At 43.2% G+C, this 21,388-nt stretch overlaps 1 protein-coding gene across 7 annotated transcripts in view; it reads right to left on the minus strand.

Moving 5' to 3' along the window:
- Positions 1 to 6,381: 6,381 nt before the first annotated feature.
- UNC79 (unc-79 homolog, NALCN channel complex subunit) overlaps positions 6,382 to 21,388 on the minus strand; it is a 109,266-nt gene continuing 94,259 nt past the window's right edge. For 6 of the 7 annotated variants that reach the window (XM_068682893.1, XM_068682892.1, XM_068682890.1 and 3 more), the window contains 3 exons: positions 20,216 to 20,293; positions 8,232 to 8,273; positions 6,382 to 7,456 (listed from right to left, as the gene is read on the minus strand). In XM_068682893.1, the coding sequence (XP_068538994.1) occupies positions 7,256 to 7,456; positions 8,232 to 8,273; positions 20,216 to 20,293 (321 nt within the window). In that variant the 3' untranslated portion in view covers positions 6,382 to 7,255. Of the gene's footprint in view, positions 7,457 to 8,231; positions 8,274 to 20,215; positions 20,294 to 21,388 lie in introns of those variants that run through there. The other variant, XR_011096902.1, reaches the window with a different exon arrangement.

Below are 21,388 nucleotides of genomic sequence, written 5' to 3' on the forward strand. Positions count from 1 at the left end.
GTAAGGGAGGCCAAAGTCCCCTCAAGCCCCTTCTCACTTTGCTGAGGGAGTAGCATTGTGTCACTCCTGGGGCTGGTACATCAATGGAGGGTGTATAGGGGAATGGTTATTCACCCCCCTCATCTCTCCACACCCTAACTGGCACATCCCCCCCATGAAACCCCAGCACGATGCCCCAGTGCATGCAAAACAGCCCTCAAAATGGGACCAAGCAGAGCCTTGACATGCTGCTGTGGATTTAACTTCCCAGCCATGTCATCCTGCTCTGTTTTGTGACACATGAGGGAACATTAAATTCTTTGCTTTTAATACCCTGATTTGTGGCAAAGCATCTTCAGCAGCCCTGATGTTTGATCTCAGCCACACAGCTGGGGAAAACTAGCAGCTGTTTTGTGATTCAAAAGGGACAGAATAATAACCCTCTGAGGCTATCTTCTCCATGTAGGTGGGTGAATCAGATGAATAATTGGACAGTGCAGATTAATTAAGACTAACTCCGTTAATAGAATTAATTTGCAAATTATTACACAGTAGGTGAATCAGCTGCAATTCACTTGTGACAGAAATGTTAACAAATATTAAACTACTTACAATGAAACATAGATAAATAATGCTGCTGAAAAGGCTCTAAAGAAGGCAGTTCCTACACAGAAGATTTTGTCTTGCAGGGATGCATATGCTTGAGTTTCATAAAATCCTTGGAGCGGGAAGCATATTTTCTTCCTGGCTTGTACAGCTTTCATCACTCTGACAGCTCTCAATGGATCATAAATAGTCACTGGAGATGAGCTGAGAACTTTCTGATTGGGATCCAGGCATAGATGTTGATGGAGCTGAGATACCAGGGGTGAAATAATCTACATGGCCCTCTCACACTCTTCCTCTCAAAGCCTGGAAACGTACCTGGGCTATTTGTGTGAAGTGACACACACTTGGAGCAGATAAGCATCTGATATTTGAGCATCATTGTAATCAGGGTAGGAATCCCTGAGTGGAAATGCCAATACTATTATATTAAATGATTTTGGAAGGTTTAAAAATGCTTTGGTCAAGTATAATTAATATGATCTCCTGAACAAAAGTAGAGCTGCAGCTTCTGGAGCACCAGCTGTCCTCGGACGAGTTGGGAAGATGCTGAGCTCTGAGGTGTGTGTGATCAGAGTAAATCAAAGATGAACACAGGAGAAAAAACATGCTGTTCCCCACACAGCAAAGAAAACCAACATTGTCCACTTGGTAGTGTAGTGATGGTAAAATCCGCTTTTCAATAAACATATCAGTATGAAGAAGATCAAACCATGGCTGCCTCACTTCAGCGGTTTCATGTGGCACCTCTTTGGAACAGCCTAGCAACAGAAACAAGTATTCCTCTGCTGCCCAGTTGTTTCACAGCATCAATCCTTGTTCCTTGTGAGCTATAAATACTGGGTTTGATACTTAATGGCTATAAATCTGTGGCTCTGCAGATTTCAATAAATCTCTGGCAGTTTATTCTTGCTTTTATTCTAACTAATCAACATAATTTACACAGGATTTTCTCTGTAATGTAAAACAGGTATCATTATTTACTTGTTTATTTATTTAAATAGTGGTCATTTATATTCTGTTTTACTGATGTTTTCCTGCATGGATAGGGTTCACAGGTTTAGAAAAGCTTTTGTAAAGAACTTCACTGCAATCAATTTGACTTCACATGAAAGCAAAGGCACTGTCAGAAAAGCTAACCTTCCCAAAGAAAGGATTACCTGCAAAATTTTTATTGTGTGTAAAACGTCACAGATGTGCTGTTGTGCCTTTTTGAAAGAATCTAAAATAGTAAAACAGCCGTAGCAGTTTTGTTGCCCGGCTGCTGAATTATACATAGAGAAAATTGACCTAGCATTACACTATGTCTATCAAGCACAGAGCCTCCCAGCTCACAGTCACGGTTTGTTAGTTTCCCCATGTTTGATGGGGAGCTGGTTAAACACAATGTCAGAGTAGGTTACCTGGGGCTGCCCACAGAAGGCTGCTTATCAGTCAGTTGCCAGTCTTGCAGTGTCTTATCAAATCCTACAAAACACTGGAAAGTGACTGAGTATGTAGACTTCCAGTTACTGAGTCATGGCTTCTGTTTTTTCCATGTTAATGCTTTGTAAGTAAGAATGAGGAACTAGTTCCCTTCCCAAGTACTGCTAGCTCCTGGCAATGTCCTGCTCCAGAATGGCGATGCACAGGCCACACAGAGGGATAGACAACAACTACATAGTTCCCACTGCAGGATTTCGGCACTGCGGCAGCTCACCAGGCCATATCAGGCCTGCCTCGTCCTTGCGTGGCCTTCTGTTATCTGACCAAAGGCATTTCCAGTGGTGGTCATTGACTCCCCTGCTGCAAGCCCTGGAGAGGCTGATGCCAAGGGCAGATTCAAGTTCTCTTCCTGATGCCTTTGCAGCTTGAGAGGCAGCAGGGCACCTTCCCTTGAACTCGCTGTTCTCACTGCTGTCCCTGGCTGCTCGGCCTCCAGCTGAAATTGTACTCAGCAGGGAGAGGAAGAAGTGAATGGAGTAATTCAGAGTTATAAATCAACAGACACAGAGCCCTTCCCTTCTAATTTGCATCAAGTCCAACCAGTGGTGTGTCAACTTTAAGCCAACTGCATTGCTGTTGCCTTCGCCTGCTATTAGGCCTACTGATAAAATGAAGACCCACATCACTGACTAAAAATTCAACGTGCAGTTGAGATTCAGATCCCACAGAAAGAATATAGGCTCTGGCTCTGCTAAAGTCACATTAAGCTGCAACAACAAAAGCTTTGGACGATACCCTGTCGGAGCTGTGTGCAAGTAGGGAGCAGCACAGGAACCTTTCCTTCAGAGCTTTTTCCAGGACACATTAGCAGAGACGAAATAGCCCTGGGCTCTGGTAATCTTCATCCAGCTTGAAAGAAGGCGATGCAGGCCAGAGTTCAGAGAAATCTTCAGGCCCAGAACATTTGTCAGTCCTACAGTACATCACGTCCTATCATATCAAGAAAAACAGAGCCAGGGAAGTGACTGTGTGGGTTTAGGGCGTCTGACCCAACTGCAGCTCTAATTAGATGTCACAGAAATGTTACATATAAGATAAGGCATGTGTGTGGGTAGTAACCGATGTGCTGAAAAAGCTTTTTGTTTGTGTAGCCCTGCGTGTAGATTGGATAGTGGCTTTCTTAATAGGCTGCAGAAAGGCCTGCCCGGCAATACGAGGGATTCGGTGCAGATGTTAACCTCGCTTTCAGGTCAGAGCGTTATGTAATTTACCCACACGTCGCACCGCGTACGATGTGGGTTTTTACCATCGTTTCATCCCGAGTGCCCTGCGTTGTTGAAACTCTCATGGTTCAGTGCACAGTAAATTGCTTCTTTTACTAGGTCAGCCCCAGTAACAGGCAGTGCTTTAAGCAGCTTATCACAACATATGACTAAATACTGTTTCCAAACCGCAGCTCTTTGTGATGGAGGGAGGCTGGATTCTGCTGCAGCGGCCTGGCTCCTGGAGGCACAGCCCCAAAGACACAGCCATGCTTGGATTGTGGCCTCCGTTATGTGCTGGCATTTACATGGAACACCAAATATTTGCTTCCCAATCTGCCTAGGAAATAAAAAGAATTGTTGCTCTGGGCTATTTCAGAGGGAGAATGAGTGACTTACTTGAGTTGCATCTTGACCTCAAGCACTGTAAAAGATATATTTTACTGTGTTTTTAAAAACAATTAATGCAGATTTGTGTATTTTTGAAGAAGTCTACAGTACATTTAGTGATTTTCATGGGGTGTTTAACCACACACATCTGGCCAAGCTGCATTTATTAGTCAGCACATGCTAATCATTGATCGTAATCTCTTCCAGGCTACATTCCCTGTGATAGTGCAGCTGCTCAATTCATATTTCATCTTAATTTGACTACGCATGACAGCTCTACAAGAACCATGCCAAATCCCTAAACCCTATGTTCAAATAATGAAGCAGGTTCTGTGACCAGCTCTTATCTCTAAACCCTGAGCTGTAACCAGATCTAAATTCCCACAAAATCTGAAAGAGCTTAGTTATGGACCTGAATTCAGCATGTCTGTGTTTAATTCTAGTAACTACCCACCACTGTATTTGCATTTTTTAGTGTTTTGCCACTCTGAATACCTAATCCTCAGAGGCAGAGATTTTGCTATGCAGGGAAAATCTTGTGCCATGTTGCCTACATTCGCTGTCCACAGGATGCCTGATCACGTTATCTACTTTCTGAAAGTGGCTTTTGATGACAAACCGCTTCCCTACAAGCGATCTGCCTTCACTCTGTAAGTCTCCACAACCTCCATTGTGCTCACCTGAGTTCACCCTTTTTCTCACAGCCAAGGCCCCCATACTGTTGCCTTTCAGTTGTATTTCAGACTCACCAAGTCACTGAAACAGTAGCACAGAGGTGGTGAGGAGTTAGAGCAAAATAGAGAAATCTCTCTCCTACATATCCTGCTTTCACAGGACCATTTCCATTCCTTGAAGGTGACCCCAGATTCCACAACAGGTGAGCCTGGGCCCTATTTCTGTGCTTACCCAGCAAAGTTATCTTCTGTATCACAGACGCAAGCATGAATGAGATACAGCCCAGGAAAGAAAGGAGCCAAACCCAATGAAACCACAAACCACAGCTCCTTTCTGTCTGGAAGTCAAAGTTACAGCTGCTTACCACTTTGTTTTTAACTGCAGTGCTGCAAGGGAGTGACAGGCAGGGTCTATGAGCAAAGGGCCTGGGATGATGTGACAGTAGAGGATCACAAAATTAACAAAACAGGCAGGGCTTAGCTGGAATTACAAAGCAACAAAACACTTTTAAGGCACCATTACAGAGAAATTTCCCAAACCCTTTCTGTGAAATCAATATGCTGGGGGTGTCTCTCTGAAGTGCCAGTGCATTAATGCACACAGCACAGGGAATAAACTTGACAAGACAGTGAAGCGGACTGAAAACTAGCTGACGGGCCAGGCTCAGGAGGTGGTGATTGGTGGAACAAAGCCTAGTTGGAGGCCAGTAACTACAGGTGTACCCCTGAGGTCAGCAGTGGCTCAAATCCTGTTTAACATTTTCATTAATGGTGTGTATGACGGGGCAGAGCAAACCCTTAACAAGTCAGCAGGTGACACAAAGCTGGAAGGAGTGGCTGATACACCAGAGGGTTGTGCTGTCATCCAGTAGGACCTTGACAGGCTGGAGAAATGGGCTGACAGGAACCTCATAAAGATCAACAAGGGGAAGTGCAAAGTACTGCACCTGGCGAGGAACAACTTTCTTATAAATAGCCAGTCAAAACCTGGAGAAAGGAAGTAGTATTTCCCTCTGTTACTACTATGAAAATTTGGGAAGAAGTATTTCCAGAACAATGTATGCAAGGCTGTACAATCTCAATTCAGCACGACAAGAATCTATGCCTGAAGCACTAAGAAATGATCTTCTGATGGATCTCTTAATAATGTTCAAATCAAGACAGAAATGCTTTCCAGAAGCCCAAAAATTCTGCCTTAGTCAGATGCAAGTCACTGACCTCAGTACAAGCAAAACTATCTGCAATTAAACAGCTTACAATGAATCTGCTAGGTTTTTCATTGTTGTTGCTTTGATTGATTGATTTTATTTATTTATTTATTTATAATGAATGGCCTATTCTGAGCTTAAACTCCATTAACATATGAATCTAGGAAGGAAGGAAAACCAGATCAATGCCTATCCACTAAAAACACTAGAAGGGGTCTTTTAAGCAAGCTAGTGCATGCTTTACTACCTTTCATGGTGGTGGGCTTGTTTTGTGTTTTTTTGTTTGTTTGTTTGTTTTCAGCATAGTAATAGTTTAATGGAATATCTCCAAACATTTCCACTTTTCTCTTTGGTAATAATACTGAGGAAAGATTGACCCTCCACAATTGAAATCACTCACTTCTTCACAGGTGTGCATTTCTACTTCCATGCAATCAGGGAGGAAAAATGTTGATTCTTAGAGTGGTATTAAAGACTTTATAATAGCTTTCTAATTAACAAATATGTTTATGTTGTATTTCTTCTAATCAGTGCATTACAGTAATAAGTACAGAAAATAAAACTGTGATTGCACAGATTTAAATTACCAGAGGTGGTAAATTATGGTGCTCTTAAGATTTAGGGCAAAAATCACTGAATTTATTGATTCCTCCTTAAATTTCAGCAGGCTTTGGCTGAGTCCCTTAAAGATATTAAAATGCATTTGTTATTAAAATCATGTTCAATACAGTAGTATGCAAATGTTGTGATTTGTTAATATTAAGCAAACGCTCAGTTCCAATCACACTCCTCTTGAAGTCTTGTAATGCAATTTCTGTTGACATCAATAAAAATAGGTCTGGGTTATCCGTTTTTAATTGCATTGTATACAAGTATTACAGAAGAATGCAATACAGTATTCACAAAAATCAGAGAGGCTTCTATGAAACCTACAAAAAGCAGCACAGAATCAATGAAGTTAAAGCAATATTTCAAAAAATACTAAATTAGATTTGGCAGTTTTGGAAAACAGTATTGAAAAAAAATAAGACAAATGAATTGGCACAGTTTAACAACCTAATTTCTAAGTGCACTTTATAATAACTCTCCTTACAAGCTGCTATTTTCCCAGAAGATGATGACAAAAAGCCTCATTAGAATACCACTGTTTTGTAGTGACAGGTTTTATTGCATTGCCAGCTGTGACTCTAAAAAAAAAAAAAAAAACCTCCCCCAAAAGCTATAAAGGTTCCTAAAAACCCTGTTTTCTTTTATCATCAAAAAATAGCAACATAGCACTTCCATATGTTTGTGAATAGCTACAACTCTAGTTTTAAAAAAAATAGAAGTTAAAGAAAAGTGATTTTTGTTTTAGCTTCAAAAATAATGTAAAGAAACATTTATTAACGAGATATTTCACTGACCAGAGAGATATGTACAATGTGATAGACTTGAGTCTAATCCTGCAAATATGTTCATGACTACAGACTTGAATACCTGTTGATCCTGCTCATTTGAGCACAAATGAGTAAGTGTAATTAGGGACTGGCAAGGTCAGGCTCTTAGCTTCACAGCTTCACATAAACCTTTCCACAATCTGTTCTGGGCTAAAAAGTATAGATACAGTATATACTCTGTATACTGTGTTGTGTTTTTTTTTAAAAAGGTGTTCTATAGCTATCACCCTGTTATTGCTAGACTAAAAATTAACATTTGGAACAACTGACATTAATCATAAAGGATAAAATTGAGATGCAGCTTCCGATGACTGAATTTCCACTTGAGCCATTTTAAATTGGGTACACTGCAACCATTTGCGGAGCACAGATGAGCTATTGTTCATTTGTCCTGACCCCTGTAGCATTCTTAGGCTGTGATGGTTGACATTGCTTTGGATGGCTTGGAGGCGTAGCTGGAGTCCAGCAGATAAATGCTGTTGAAACAATGCAAAACATTTAGTTTCTCTAATGTACTCTAATATAATAAATGTACTTATTGTCATCAAGCGGTGGTTGTTGGTCAGAGGAAGTTCCTCCACTGCCCCAATGTCACCTTTCTTTCTTCCACAGCCTGTACTGCAGCACTGTCATAAAGGACAAATATGCCTACAAGATCACCATGTTTATCAAAACCAACTACATACTTAGGCCACATCCAGCACCTTTATACCCATTAATAAAACTCTTGAGTGGCAAGCCACAATGGTCCACCTCACTCTTCCTTACAAATAGGAACAGCAGGCACAGTCTTACCCAAGTAGTCCCACAATATCTGATACATATATATATATATACACATATGTATATGTATGCATAAAAATATATTCACTTTTATATATAACAAAAATCCATCTTCTGAGTCAAGACTCCCAGTCATTATCTGTGAAGAAAGTTTCAAACACAAAACACAAAACCTACCAGCTACCATCTCAGTGAACAGTGTGGAAGGCTGGGCAGCAGAACCTGGTTATTGGAAAGTGTGTCAAAAGAAACAGAGAACAGCACTGAGTACAGGGCAAGTACCGTAGCTGATGCTCTGTGCACGCTCACACCCAAGACCTTCAGTGCTGAGCTATCCGGTGCATCTGGATGTGCTACAATGACCTATTTTCAAATAGTTTGGAGACCAAGTCTACTGACCTTATTTCCAGAATTTACAGAAATTTATAACACTGAGAATAAAAGGACAAGTTTTTAGAAACAACTTACCTTTAGATTTGACTGTATCATTGGCAACCACATGGGTATTAGCTGTAAGAAGAGATATGTTTTGTTATTATACAAGTGACTGTAAACATGCTCCAGTTACTGTGAGACAGAAGGGTATCTCTATCCCATTTAACTGCCAGAATGGACACAGACTGAACCATAAATCTTCAAATGTGGCTATTTTCCAATGACGTGTATGTTTTGGGGCGGATGTCTCTGAGGTAAAGAAGCCAGCTTCCTTTGTTTGCAGCTTGATGAATCACCAGTAGCAATTACTGATAGCACGGTTTAAGGATCGCCTTAGACAATGATGAGAGTACAAAATAATAAAAAAGGTGTTAAAGGAAATCACTTCTTATTTTCCTGTGAGGGTGTTTTTGTATGTGTAAGTGAGCAATATTGGAATGAATACAGTATATGTTCTGCATTGTGAAGTGCACATCAAGAACTGAAAAAACATAGATCAAAAGTTCCTATTAATAAGACAGATATTCAAATGGCAATCAGCATTTTATAAACCACCAGTCAGTGTCACTGCTTCATTGCAGAATGTGACCTGTAGTCCTGGAAGCACAGACAAACTCTCCTAAATATCCAAAATGACAAGGCAAGGAGGTCTGGCAATCTGTCACCCATGGCTGATATTTATTTCAGTCTCCTGCCCTTCAGAGAACTTTTATTTCTGAGTAAGCATAACATGACAAGCTTCTGGAAGACAGACAGGCATTTCTAGCAAAAGTATTCACGTTATCCAATATTAATTTAACCACTGAGGTTATTGTTCTAAAATGTTCCTCCAAATGGCATCAAAATTTGCAATTTACCAATTAAGCTACCGGGAGCTGCAAGTTAAACCTAATCACTATTGACAACATTAGATAAAGTGCTGTTTCCCTTGTGCAAGGAATGATAATTGTTTCAATTTCACTGCTGTTTTGCTAGAGAATCATATGCAGCTCTGTCAGGACTGATTACTTAGCCTACCAAATGAAGAACCATATTCAAACCTCAGCATTAACAGAAAGATGAATGCCAAAACAGCTGGAACGCAGCCAGATGCAGAAGATGTGTGAGTTCTGTGTATCATTCTGTGGACTCTCGCATCAGATGAAGTGCTTAATAAGGTCCAGAGCTCCCAGGTCAAGATGTGGTTTTTGGAGAGGTGGGAATAGGTACATGTAGTGAGAAGCTATGTTTCATGCCCCTCTGCAATCAGAAATGTCACTTAAAGTTTCATTCAGCATTAATGGAGCTAGCCAGTGGGGACAGAACTGGTGTCAGAAACATGGCAAGCAAGAAGGAAACTAGGCAGAAAACCCAGGGAAGGGAATTCCTCAGGGTCAAGGCACCCTTTTGTATCTGAACCAATAGTCTGGACGTCTTTTACAGTCAGCTGGAAATACACACTTCTCACATCTCCTTTGGAACAAGACAGATATCTAAAGCAGATAAAGATGAATCATGACCTAAAAATAAATGTTTATATCTATTGACTAAAAAGGGTTTTCTAAGGAACTAGCTCACATTGATATTTATGCTGTAGAGGTCTAAGGTCAGGTATGACTACTGTCATCCAGCACCACTTCTGTCTTTCAGGATCCAGACACACTTAGGGAAACTAAACATCCCACTGCAGGAACAAGAAAGCAAACCTACAGCTGCCAGTTAGATAAATAAGACAGAAGAAATTTTATTGAAGTGCTTCAGTTTTATGACCTAATCCACAGCCAGCCTTTTTCACACAAAGGAATAATACAAAGGAAAAAAAAACAGCTGGGAGAACACATTGCTGTCAGACACTGTCATTTTTTTGGAATTGGTATTTTCAACAGGATCATGTTGATGCCAGTGCAAGTTTTGATAGAAACCTATCTGGAGAACAGACTGATTGCTGTACCTTTCTGGCTCCCCAGTTCTGCTGCCTGCCCAGGTCTCTAGAAATCTACTTTGCAGCCAATGGAGAGTTGCCTATTCTCCCTGGGTCTCTGGAAATGATTCTGTGATTTGCTGAACTGCTCTCTTCTCTTCTCTAGGCTAATCTGCATCAGTGTCTGTCCTTCAATAGCTATTTTCCCCACTTTCTTTGACCTAGAAAACCAGAAGCAAAGCTGAACACTATCACTTCAGTTCTCCTAAAGTGGAGTGCCTTCCTCAGAGAAAAATGTAATTGATAAATTATATACGTGGGTATGTATACATCTTTGTAAGTCCATACATACACATACACGTGTGTGTGTACACTATCTCACTCCAACTTAGAAAGGAAAATAAACACATAGTGGTTGAAATGTATTCACAGGAAAGAGACTTCATTTTCCTCTCCAGATCAGTCTAGATGGTCTAAAGTAAGATCCAAAAATCATCCTCTGAGAAAACAGGAAATGGCTCAAAGACCATAGATAGCAATTAAAGACGTGTCTCAGTAAGCTCAGTATGAGGTTAATAGCCAACACAGTACCAGGAGGAGGAATCCTCATAAGTATCAAAACAAGCAGGAGATGAAGGACTTCTTATACCAGGCACAAAGAAAGCTCTTCTTTCAGTGAAGGAGGAAAGAATTGTTTACGTCTTCTCTTTCTCTCTTGTTTAAGGACAAATTTTCAGAAAATGGCCACTTGGAACAGTTATCCCCTGAACTGCCTGGCATCATGTGACGTCTTCTCATTGTGGTGCATTAGAAATGTATGTGTTGGATCATGCATTATTACACAATGACTTCATTAACAAGAAAAGTTTTTGCAGCACCTGGCTTCTTCAGGTGGAATAAAAGACATTGCAGTAGCTTTTATGTGAATGATAAATTATCAGGATTTAACAATGCTATTGTGCCTGTGTCCTGGTTTCAGTTAGCACAGAATTAATTTTCTTCCTAGTAGCTGGTGGAATGCTGTGTTTTGGCTTAGGATGAGAAGAGTGCTGATAACACCCCGATGCTTTAATTGTTGCAGAGCAGTGCTTATACTAAGCCAAGGACATCTCAGCCTTTTGCTCTGTCCTGCCAACGGGCAGGCTGGGGGTGCAGTAAGAGCTGGGAGGGGACAGACCCAGGACAGGTGACCCAAACTAGCCAAAGGGGTATTCCATACCATCTGACGTCATGCTAAACAATATATAGGGGTGGCTAGCCGGGGGGAGGGGACCGGACTGCTCGGGGTTAGGCTGGGCATCGGTCAGCGAGTGGTGAGCAATTGCATTGTGCATCACTTGTTTGTACATACTATTATTACTTTCCTATTATCACCATTGTATTATTATTGTTATTATTTTTATTATTATTTTGTTATTATTATTTTCCTGTCTTATTAAACTGTCTTTATCTCAACTCACGGGCTTCACTTTCCATTTCTCTCCCCCGTCCCAGAGAGGGAGGGGGGAGGGTGAGCGAACGGCTGTGTGGTGTTTAGCTGCCGGCCGGGTTAAACCACGACAGCCTTTTTGGCACCCAACGTGGGGCCCGAAAGGTTGAGATAACGGCAGATCTGACCAGAGTGTGTTAAACTAAAATTGGTGTAAGGATTAGACCTGCTTAATAGTCACTTGTCATGATGCTGATTGCTTTAATCTCAACTCTGCTGCGCCTGTTTTCCAAATTGAGTATTATAGTACATTATTTTCCGTATTTGCTCTCTGTCGTGTTGTTTATCCTCTCCGGGCCCTGGTTTCAGATCATTATGGTGCTGTGTGTTGTAGCAATGGCTTATGAGACGATGAAATATGTGGTCATGACTCTAACTTGTTATTTGTATTCAGTAACATCGTCGACTCTGTACTTTGGAAACTGTATCTTGGAAACTATTAGCAATTATACCTATTGTTTTTTTCCATTAGGGAGTCAATCTGTGGAGGGGAAAGGGGAGGATATTTTTCCTTACTTGCTTACTCTCCCTTTCTCCTTCACCACCCCTGTACCCTCCTGGGTCACTCTGCCTTCCTCCTTCACCACCCTCTTATCCCCTGAGCTTGTCACAATAGCTCTCCAAGATATTGAATATTTCTGGAATACTCAGAGTACCATAGTCTTGTTGTTCTGCCTCATGAATGCACTTCAGATTCTGCTTATAGTTAAACAACTACTTGGGAAGCTCTTCCGGAGATGTGCCCGGAGGCAGGATAGTTGTGGGTGGCAGGGAGTATGGGCGGATATGGGCAGGCATCTAGAGCAGTTGGCACCCCCAGTGTGTTGGAAATTCACCCCTGAACAATGGCAAAATCCTCAAAAACTGGCAGAATGCTTGAAAAAAAGGTGTCATGATTCTGGCAGTTCTAAAGTAACACAAATCATTGTAACGTGCTGGGGCCTGGCTCATGCCTATCGAGCTGCCATTGATACTGCTATCAACTTAGTGACAGACCCTGCGGCCACTCCAAGCCCTGTGACAGATCCAACGGCCACTGTGACCCCTACGGTGGACTCGGCAGCCGCTCCAGATCCGGTTCCTGCAGCCGCTCCAGATCCGGTTCCTGCAGCCGCTCCAGTCCCAGCTCCTGCAGCCGCTCCAGCTCCAGCTCCTGCAACTGCTCCAGTTCCAGCTCCTGCAGCCGCTCCAGCTCCAGCTCCTGCAGCCGCTCCAGCTCCAGCTCCTGCAGTCGCCCCAGCTCCAGCTCCTGCAACTGCTCCAGCTCCAGCTCCTGCAGCCGCTCCAGCTCCAGCTCCTGCAGTCGCCCCAGCTCCAGCTCCTGCAGCCGCTCCAGCTCCAGCTCCTGCAGCCGCTCCAGCTCCAGCTCCTGCAGCCGCTCCAGTCCCAGCTCCTGCAGCCGCTCCAGCTCCAGCTCCTGCAGCCGCTCCAGTCCCAGCTCCTGCAGCCGCTCCAGTCCCAGTTCCTGCAGTCGCTCCAGTTCCAGCTCCGGCCGCTACTCCAGTCCCAGTTCCTGCAACTGCTCCAGTCCCAGCTCCTGAAGCTGCTCCAGTCCCAGCTCCTGCAGCCGCTCCAGCTCCAGCTCCTACTGCTGCTCCAGTCCCAGCTCCTGCAACTGCTCCAGCTCCTGCAGCCGCTCCAGCTCCTGTGGCCGTGTCAGAGAAACGAGCTGTAGCAGTGCAAGTTGACCCTGCAGAGGGTATTCCAATCCCTGTAACGGGGTCAGAGAAACGAGCTGTAGCAGTACAAGTTGATCCTGCAGAGGGTATTCCAATCCCTGTAACGGGGTCAGAGAAACGAGCTGTAGCAGTGCAAGCTGCCCCTGCAGAGGGTATTCCAACCCCTGTGGCAGACCCTGTAACAAAGTCAGAGAAACGAGCAGTAGCAGTGCAAGCTGCCCCTGTAGAGAAGGTGAAAATATGGTACAGAAATTCAAGTCGTTTAGAACGCAGAGAGTCTTCTGCCAATCCAGGTAAGGCTTCTGCCAAAACTAAGTATAGAGATGACGAAGATGATGACGACGCTGGGCCATCAAGGATTCAGGAGGAGGAAGATGAGGATGCCGAAAGAGCAACAGTAACTACCCGAAGCCTAAACGAGCGCGAGCTACGAGATGTGCGAAAAGATTTTGGTCGCTGTATAGGTGAGCAGCTTGTCACCTGGCTGCTCCGGTGCTGGGACTCTGGAGCCAATTGTGTGGAATTAGACGGCAGGGAAGCCAGACGGTTGGGATCCCTTGCTCGAGACGCCGGCATTGACAAAGCAATTGCAGATGGAGCACGACCCACCAGCCTCTGGAGGCGTCTCCTCTCAGCTGTGAGGGAAAGGTATCCCTTCAAGGAAGATATTTTATGTGTACCAGGCAAGTGGACCACTATGGAGAAGGGAATCCAGTACCTGAGGGAATTAGCCGTACGGGAAGTGATTTATGAGGATCCAGACCAGACACAAACATCCAAAGATCCAGATGCAGTCAAGTGTACACGACCCATGTGGCGGAAGTTTGTACGGAGTGCACCATCATCATATGCCAGCTCATTGGCAGTAATGGCCTGGAAAGAGGATGAGGAACCCACAGTGGATGAAGCGGCTAAACAACTCCGGCAGTACGAAGAAAGTCTCTCCTCTTCCTTACAGGCCTGCGTCTCAGCTGTGGAGAAACTGTCTGAAGAGGTCCACCAACTTAAAGAGAATCTATCTTCCCCCCAACCTGAACCAACCAGTGCCCACCGACCAAAAGAGAACACTTGGGAGAAACTTTCTGAAAAGGTTCACCAACTTGAAGAGAGATTATTCTCCTCTGCACCTGCACAAAGCAGTGTCTCAGCTGTCAGGGGTAGGCGTTCACCCACACAAGGAAGACGATATGGTGGGTACTCACCCCGTGCCACCCTGTGGTTTTACTTACGAGACCATGGAGAGGACATGAGAAAATGGGATGGAAAATCTACCGCGACCCTAGAGGCACGGGTACGTGAGTTGCAAAAGAAAACAATCAGGAAAAAAGGATTCTCCGAAAAGTTTGCTGCTCCAACTTCCAGCAGACAATCCTTCAAACACAGAAACGAAGAAGATTCTGACCAGGATTAGGGGGGCCCTGCCTCCAGCCAGGGGGAGGAAAGGGACAATCGAGTTTATTGGACTGTGTGGATTCGATGGCCTGGCACATCACGCGCACAGAAGTATAAGGCTTTAGTAGACACCGGTGCACAATGTACTATAATGCCATCGAGCTATAAAGGACCAGAGCCCATCTATATTTGTGGAGTGACAGGAGGATCTCAGCAGTTGACTGTATTGGAGGCTGAAGTGAGTCTGACTGGGAATGAGTGGGAAAAGCACCGTATTGTGACTGGCCCGGATGCTCCATGTATCCTTGGCATAGACTATCTTAGAAGAGGATATTGCAAGGACCCAAAAGGGTTCCGGTGGGCTTTTGGTATAGCTGCCTTAGAGACAGAGGGCATTAAACAATTATCTACCTTGCCTGGTCTCTCAGAGGACCCCTCTGTTGTGGGGTTGCTGAGGGTCGAAGAACAGCAAGTGCCAATCGCTACCACAACTGTGCACCGGCGGCAATATCGCACTAACCGAGACTCCCTGATTCCCATCCATAAGCTAATTCGTCAATTGGAGAGCCAAGGAGTGATCAGTAAGACCCATTCACCTTTCAATAGCCCCATATGGCCAGTGCGAAAGTCTAATGGCGAGTGGAGACTAACAGTGGACTATCGTGGCCTGAACGAAGTCACGCCACCACTGAGTGCTGCAGTGCCGGACATGCTGGAACTTCAGTATGAACTTGAATCGAGGGCAGCCAAGTGGTACGCCACAATTGATATCGCTAATGCATTTTTCTCCATCCCTCTAGCAGCAGAGTGCAGGCCACAATTTGCCTTCACTTGGAGGGGAGTCCAATATACTTGGAATAGGCTGCCCCAGGGGTGGAAACACAGCCCTACCATTTGCCATGGGCTGATCCAGTCTGCGCTAGAGCAGGGGGAAGCTCCTGAACACCTGCAGTACATCGATGACATTATTGTGTGGGGTGACACAGCAGAGGAAGTTTTCGAGAAAGGGAAGAAAATAGTCCAAATCCTTCTGAAAGCTGGTTTTGCCATAAAACAGAATAAAGTCAAAGGACCTGCACGAGAGATCCAGTTTTTAGGAATAAAATGGCAAGATGGACGTCGTCAAATCCCAATGGATGTGATCAACAAAATAACAGCTATGTCTCCACCAACTAACAAAAAAGAAACACAGACTTTCCTAGGTGTTGTGGGGTTTTGGAGAATGCACATCCCAAATTACAGTCTGATTGTAAACCCGCTCTACCAAGTAACCCGTAAGAAGAATGAGTTTGAATGGGGCCCTGAACAACGACAAGCCTTTGAACAAATCAAGCAGGAAATAGTCCATGCAGTAGCCCTTGGGCCAGTTCGAACAGGACCAGATGTAAAGAATGTGCTCTACACTGCAGCCGGGGAGAACGGCCCCACCTGGAGCCTCTGGCAGAAAGAACCTGGGGAAACTCGAGGTCGGCCCCTGGGGTTTTGGAGTCGGGGATACAGAGGATCTGAGGCCCGCTATACTCCAACTGAAAAGGAGATATTGGCAGCATATGAAGGAGTTCGATCTGCTTCGGAGGTGGTCGGTACTGAAGCGCAGCTCCTCCTAGCACCCCGATTGCCGGTACTAGGCTGGATGTTCAAGGGAAGGGTCCCCTCTACGCATCATGCAACTGATGCTACATGGAGCAAGTGGGTTGCACTGATTACTCAGCGGGCTCGAATAGGAAACCCCAGTCGCCCAGGAATATTGGAAGTGATCATGGACTGGCCAGAAGGCAAATACTTTGGAATATCATCAGAGGAGGAGGTGGGTCGTGCTGAAGAAGCCCCACTGTACAACCAGTTGCCAGAGAATGAAAAGAAATATGCCCTGTTCACTGATGGGTCCTGTCGTATTGTGGGGAAGCATCGGAGATGGAAGGCTGCTGTATGGAGTCCTACGCGACGAGTTGCAGAAGCTGCTGAGGGAGAAGGTGAATCGAGTCAGTTTGCAGAAGTGAAAGCCATTCAGCTGGCTTTAGACATTGCTGAACGAGAAAAATGGCCAGTTCTCTATCTCTACACCGATTCATGGATGGTAGCAAATGCCCTGTGGGGATGGTTACAGCAATGGAAGCAAAACAACTGGCAGCGTAGGGGCAAACCCATCTGGGCTGCTGCATTGTGGCAAGATATTGCTGCTCGGGTAGAGAACCTGGTTGTGAAAGTACGCCACGTAGATGCTCATGTGCCCAAGAATCGGGCTACTGAAGAACATCAAAACAACCAGCAGGTGGATCAGGCTGCTAAGATTGAAGTAGCTCAGGTGGACTTGGATTGGCAGCATAAAGGTGAATTATTTATAGCCCGATGGGCCCATGACACCTCAGGCCATCAAGGTAGAGACGCAACATACAGATGGGCTCGTGATCGAGGGGTGGACTTGACCATGGACGCTATAGCACAGGTTATTCATGACTGTGAAACATGTGCTGCAATCAAGCAAGCCAAACGGTCAAAGCCTCTTTGGTATGGAGGACGATGGCTGAAATATAAATATGGAGAGGCCTGGCAGATTGATTACATCACACTCCCTCAAACTCGCAATGGCAAGCGCCACGTACTTACAATGGTGGAAGCAACCACCGGATGGTTGGAAACATATCCTGTGCCTCATGCCACCGCCCGGAACACCATCCTGGGCCTTGAAAAGCAAGTCCTATGGCGACATGGCACCCCAGAAAGAATAGAATCAGACAATGGGACTCACTTCCGAAACAACCTTATAGACACTTGGGCCAAAGAACATGGTATTGAATGGGTGTATCACATCCCCTATCATGCACCAGCCTCCGGGAAAGTTGAACGATACAATGGCCTGTTAAAGACTACCTTGAAAGCAATGGGCGCTGGGACGTTCAAAAACTGGGATACGCATTTAGCAAAGGCCACCTGGTTAGTCAATACTAGGGGATCTACCAACCGAGCTGGACCTGCCCAATCAAACCTGTTACGTACTGTAGATGGGGATAAAGTTCCTGTAGTGCATGTAAAAAATATGCTGGGTAAAACAGTCTGGGCTACTCCTGCCTCAGGAAAAGGCAAACCTATTCGTGGAATTGTTTTCGCTCAGGGACCTGGATACACTTGGTGGGTGATGCAAAAGAACGGAGAGGTCCGGTGTGTACCTCAAGGAGATTTAATACTGGGTGAGAATAGCCCATGAACTGAATTGTACCATGTTAAATAGTATATTATACTGTATGTTATCACTACCATGATTACTATAGGTGACTAATTAGAATGTATGGAAAAGAGTGTAACCTGAGCATGACATAAATGGTATGGAATAAGGGGTGGATAGATGTCCTGGTTTCAGTTAGCACAGAATTAATTTTCTTCCTAGTAGCTGGTGGAATGCTGTGTTTTGGCTTAGGATGAGAAGAGTGCTGATAACACCCCGATGCTTTAATTGTTGCAGAGCAGTGCTTATACTAAGCCAAGGACATCTCAGCCTTTTGCTCTGTCCTGCCAACGGGCAGGCTGGGGGTGCAGTAAGAGCTGGGAGGGGACAGACCCAGGACAGGTGACCCAAACTAGCCAAAGGGGTATTCCATACCATCTGACGTCATGCTAAACAATATATAGGGGTGGCTAGCCGGGGGGAGGGGACCGGACTGCTCGGGGTTAGGCTGGGCATCGGTCAGCGAGTGGTGAGCAATTGCATTGTGCATCACTTGTTTGTACATACTATTATTACTTTCCTATTATCACCATTGTATTATTATTGTTATTATTTTTATTATTATTTTGTTATTATTATTTTCCTGTCTTATTAAACTGTCTTTATCTCAACTCACGGGCTTCACTTTCCATTTCTCTCCCCCGTCCCAGAGAGGGAGGGGGGAGGGTGAGCGAACGGCTGTGTGGTGTTTAGCTGCCGGCCGGGTTAAACCACGACAGCCTGTTTCCAAGAGGATGTCATTGGGAATTATTACTTTTGCTGAAAGAATGCGGGGAAAAACTAGGATAAATACTTATACAATTAATTAGCTTTGGAAAAAAAAATAGTAACTTGGGACTATGAATCACAGAATCACAGAATTTCTAGGTTGAAAGAGAGAATCCTCTAATACTATTATGCCTGCAGATGCTCCCACAGGATTTCATGTTAGGGCTAAGTAATGGGGATTTGGTTGTCCAGATTCTTCTCCTTCACCTCCAACCTACTGAACATGAAACAAAGCTTAGCACCTTAACTGAATTTCACGGGTTTACAAGCTTGATTTTATAGTAACAAAACCTGATTTAATCTGATCTAGCATACTATTGATACTGAAATCAGATCACTGATATACTCTGAAATACAAACCTCTGGAAGTGTTCATTTGAATGGTGACAGGAATTTAGCCCTAAAGGCCTCTCTTTTTACAGCTTCAAAGCCATTCTTCCATTTTCTTTAAAGACATATCCTTGTCAAATTCTGGATGTCCTGGACTGCTCCTCTAGGGAGAGCCACACTCACTTTTATGTCCTACACTGACGGTTTCTGTAGTGAATTTAGTCACTGCTGACAATAAATGTATGTTTTCACAATGAATGTGAATACTTTCAGGCCAGTTAACATTAAAGCCTTTAATTTTAGCTACTAAATTTTCTATTCCTCCTTGACAATAAAAGACTAGAGTAAAACAACAGTGAGAAGTCTCCTTTATGGCAACAGAAGAACTATATAAACCAATATATTTCAGCTAGATGAATTTCATTTCGGAAGAAAAATCAGTTGCATTTAACTACTTGTTTTTTGTTTTGTTTTGTTTTTTACAATTTTCTGGGAAAAAAGAACTTCAGAATAATATGATGGGAAAAAATGCAAAAAGGCTAGTGAAATTGATTCATGCTTGTGCATCTACCCCGATCCTTTGAACATCTATTCTGTTCCAATCCGGGTAGTATAAAAAATGCACAGAAGACTGCTGATTTCAAAAGGAGTTTTTACACGAATGAAGTGTGAATTATTTGATCTCTTTTACTCAAAGAGTAGCCTGTTACACTCATCCTAGGGAAAGAAGATTCACTATCAAATAGTATTTGACTAAGAAAGCCAAGTAGGCACATAAGAATAAAGCCACTATGATATGAGGCTTTGTTATCAGCCTAGAAGAATGTAAGGATCTGAACAATGAGGTGGATCTCCAAAGGATCTGTGATGGTTTAACGCTACAGAATGGCTAAAAATTCAGACAGTACCTCCTAGAAGTTCTTATAAGGTCAGTGACACTAGTCACTCAACTCCATTAGAGGAATAAGACCAGTACAACAATGGAAAGAGGATCAGAAGTTCATTCCAAAAAATCAGGTGAATTTGGATTTGAGATTATGTTCTGGTCTTACTAGAGATTTTATTTTCTGTTTTGCTCTACTAGATTTTATTTCTGCACTAAAAATTCAACCTCAGGTTGTGGGGTTTTTTTGTTTGTTTGTTTTGAGTTGCAGCAAAGCAAGGGACAGTGTCTCTAGAAATCACAATTAAACAGACAACACCCTTAATTAAATATTCATGATGTGGTATGCCTACCTTTACAAAGATAGTAGAGTTGCATTCCTGTAAAGCCTCCATTAAACTAATCACATGTAGACACACCATTTCCACCATCTTGGAAAAAAAAAAAATAAAGCACAAAAACAAATTAACGTCCAGTGTTGTACACTAAGACAACAATCCCTAAAAAGAATCTTGTTGTATTTGCTTGGCAGTTACAATGAATCACTAGATGTGTATTTATCGTCTACACGTAAGATTAAGTATTACATGTACATACAGGGTATATTTTTCTTTATTTAATTTTCCCCTGATACAGCAGCACCTGGTAAATATTTCAAAGTATTGAATGCATTTTAATTCCTATCACACATCAAAACAGGTTGCCTTCAGCTTTCTTCATTTCAGACATCATAAATCCTTTTTCATGCCTCTGTAGTTCTCATCAATCAAGGTGTCAGAAATTGATATTTTTATTTACTGAATCTGTTGAAAATTAACAGAGCCACAGAAAAGCATCTTTTTTCCCCTCTCCTATTAAAGACAATTTATTGTTCTGAACTGGCAGCTAGTCCATAATTCTTCCATTTGTACCACAACTTATGACAGATGCAAATATCATTTATTTGGAGGTAGACAGCATTTTATGTTTTATATTATTTAAATTCATAGGTACAAGACAAATACCTTCAGCCAACAGTAAGTACTTACAGTGCCGGCATGAACTGTGTGTACATTCCCCTTGATAATAATAACCTTAGCTTTTATGTCACTTTTTTTTTTTTTTTTTAATCTTCAGAGTGCTTTACAAATACTAACTAATTAACCTCATAACACCCGTGTGAGATGGGCAAATATTATTATCACATTTCAGAGAGCAAGTACTGAGGCAAGTACTGATAGTTTAATAACTTGCACTAAAGACACATAATGAGACACTTTCCAAGAATAAGGGTTGTAACTTAGAAATTCCAGGTCATATTCTTGTCCTGAGGGCTGACATTTTCCTTTGCGTCTGACTAAACAACTGTCTAGTTAGTAGCACTATGCACAGCTCCCATTCAGAGGCTAAAATATCATTTAAACACAACTTTAGGTGGTCCTTGCCTAATATAGACAAGACAGAAGGAAAAGGTGAACATTTCCCTTTCAAACTTTATCTCTAGGGATGTCCTCTTCAAGTCATTCACTGCTTAAAAATGTTTCCAG

This window comes from Anas acuta, chromosome 5, assembly GCF_963932015.1.
Source record: "Anas acuta chromosome 5, bAnaAcu1.1, whole genome shotgun sequence".
In the NCBI taxonomy this organism is placed as follows: Eukaryota; Metazoa; Chordata; class Aves; order Anseriformes; family Anatidae; genus Anas; species Anas acuta.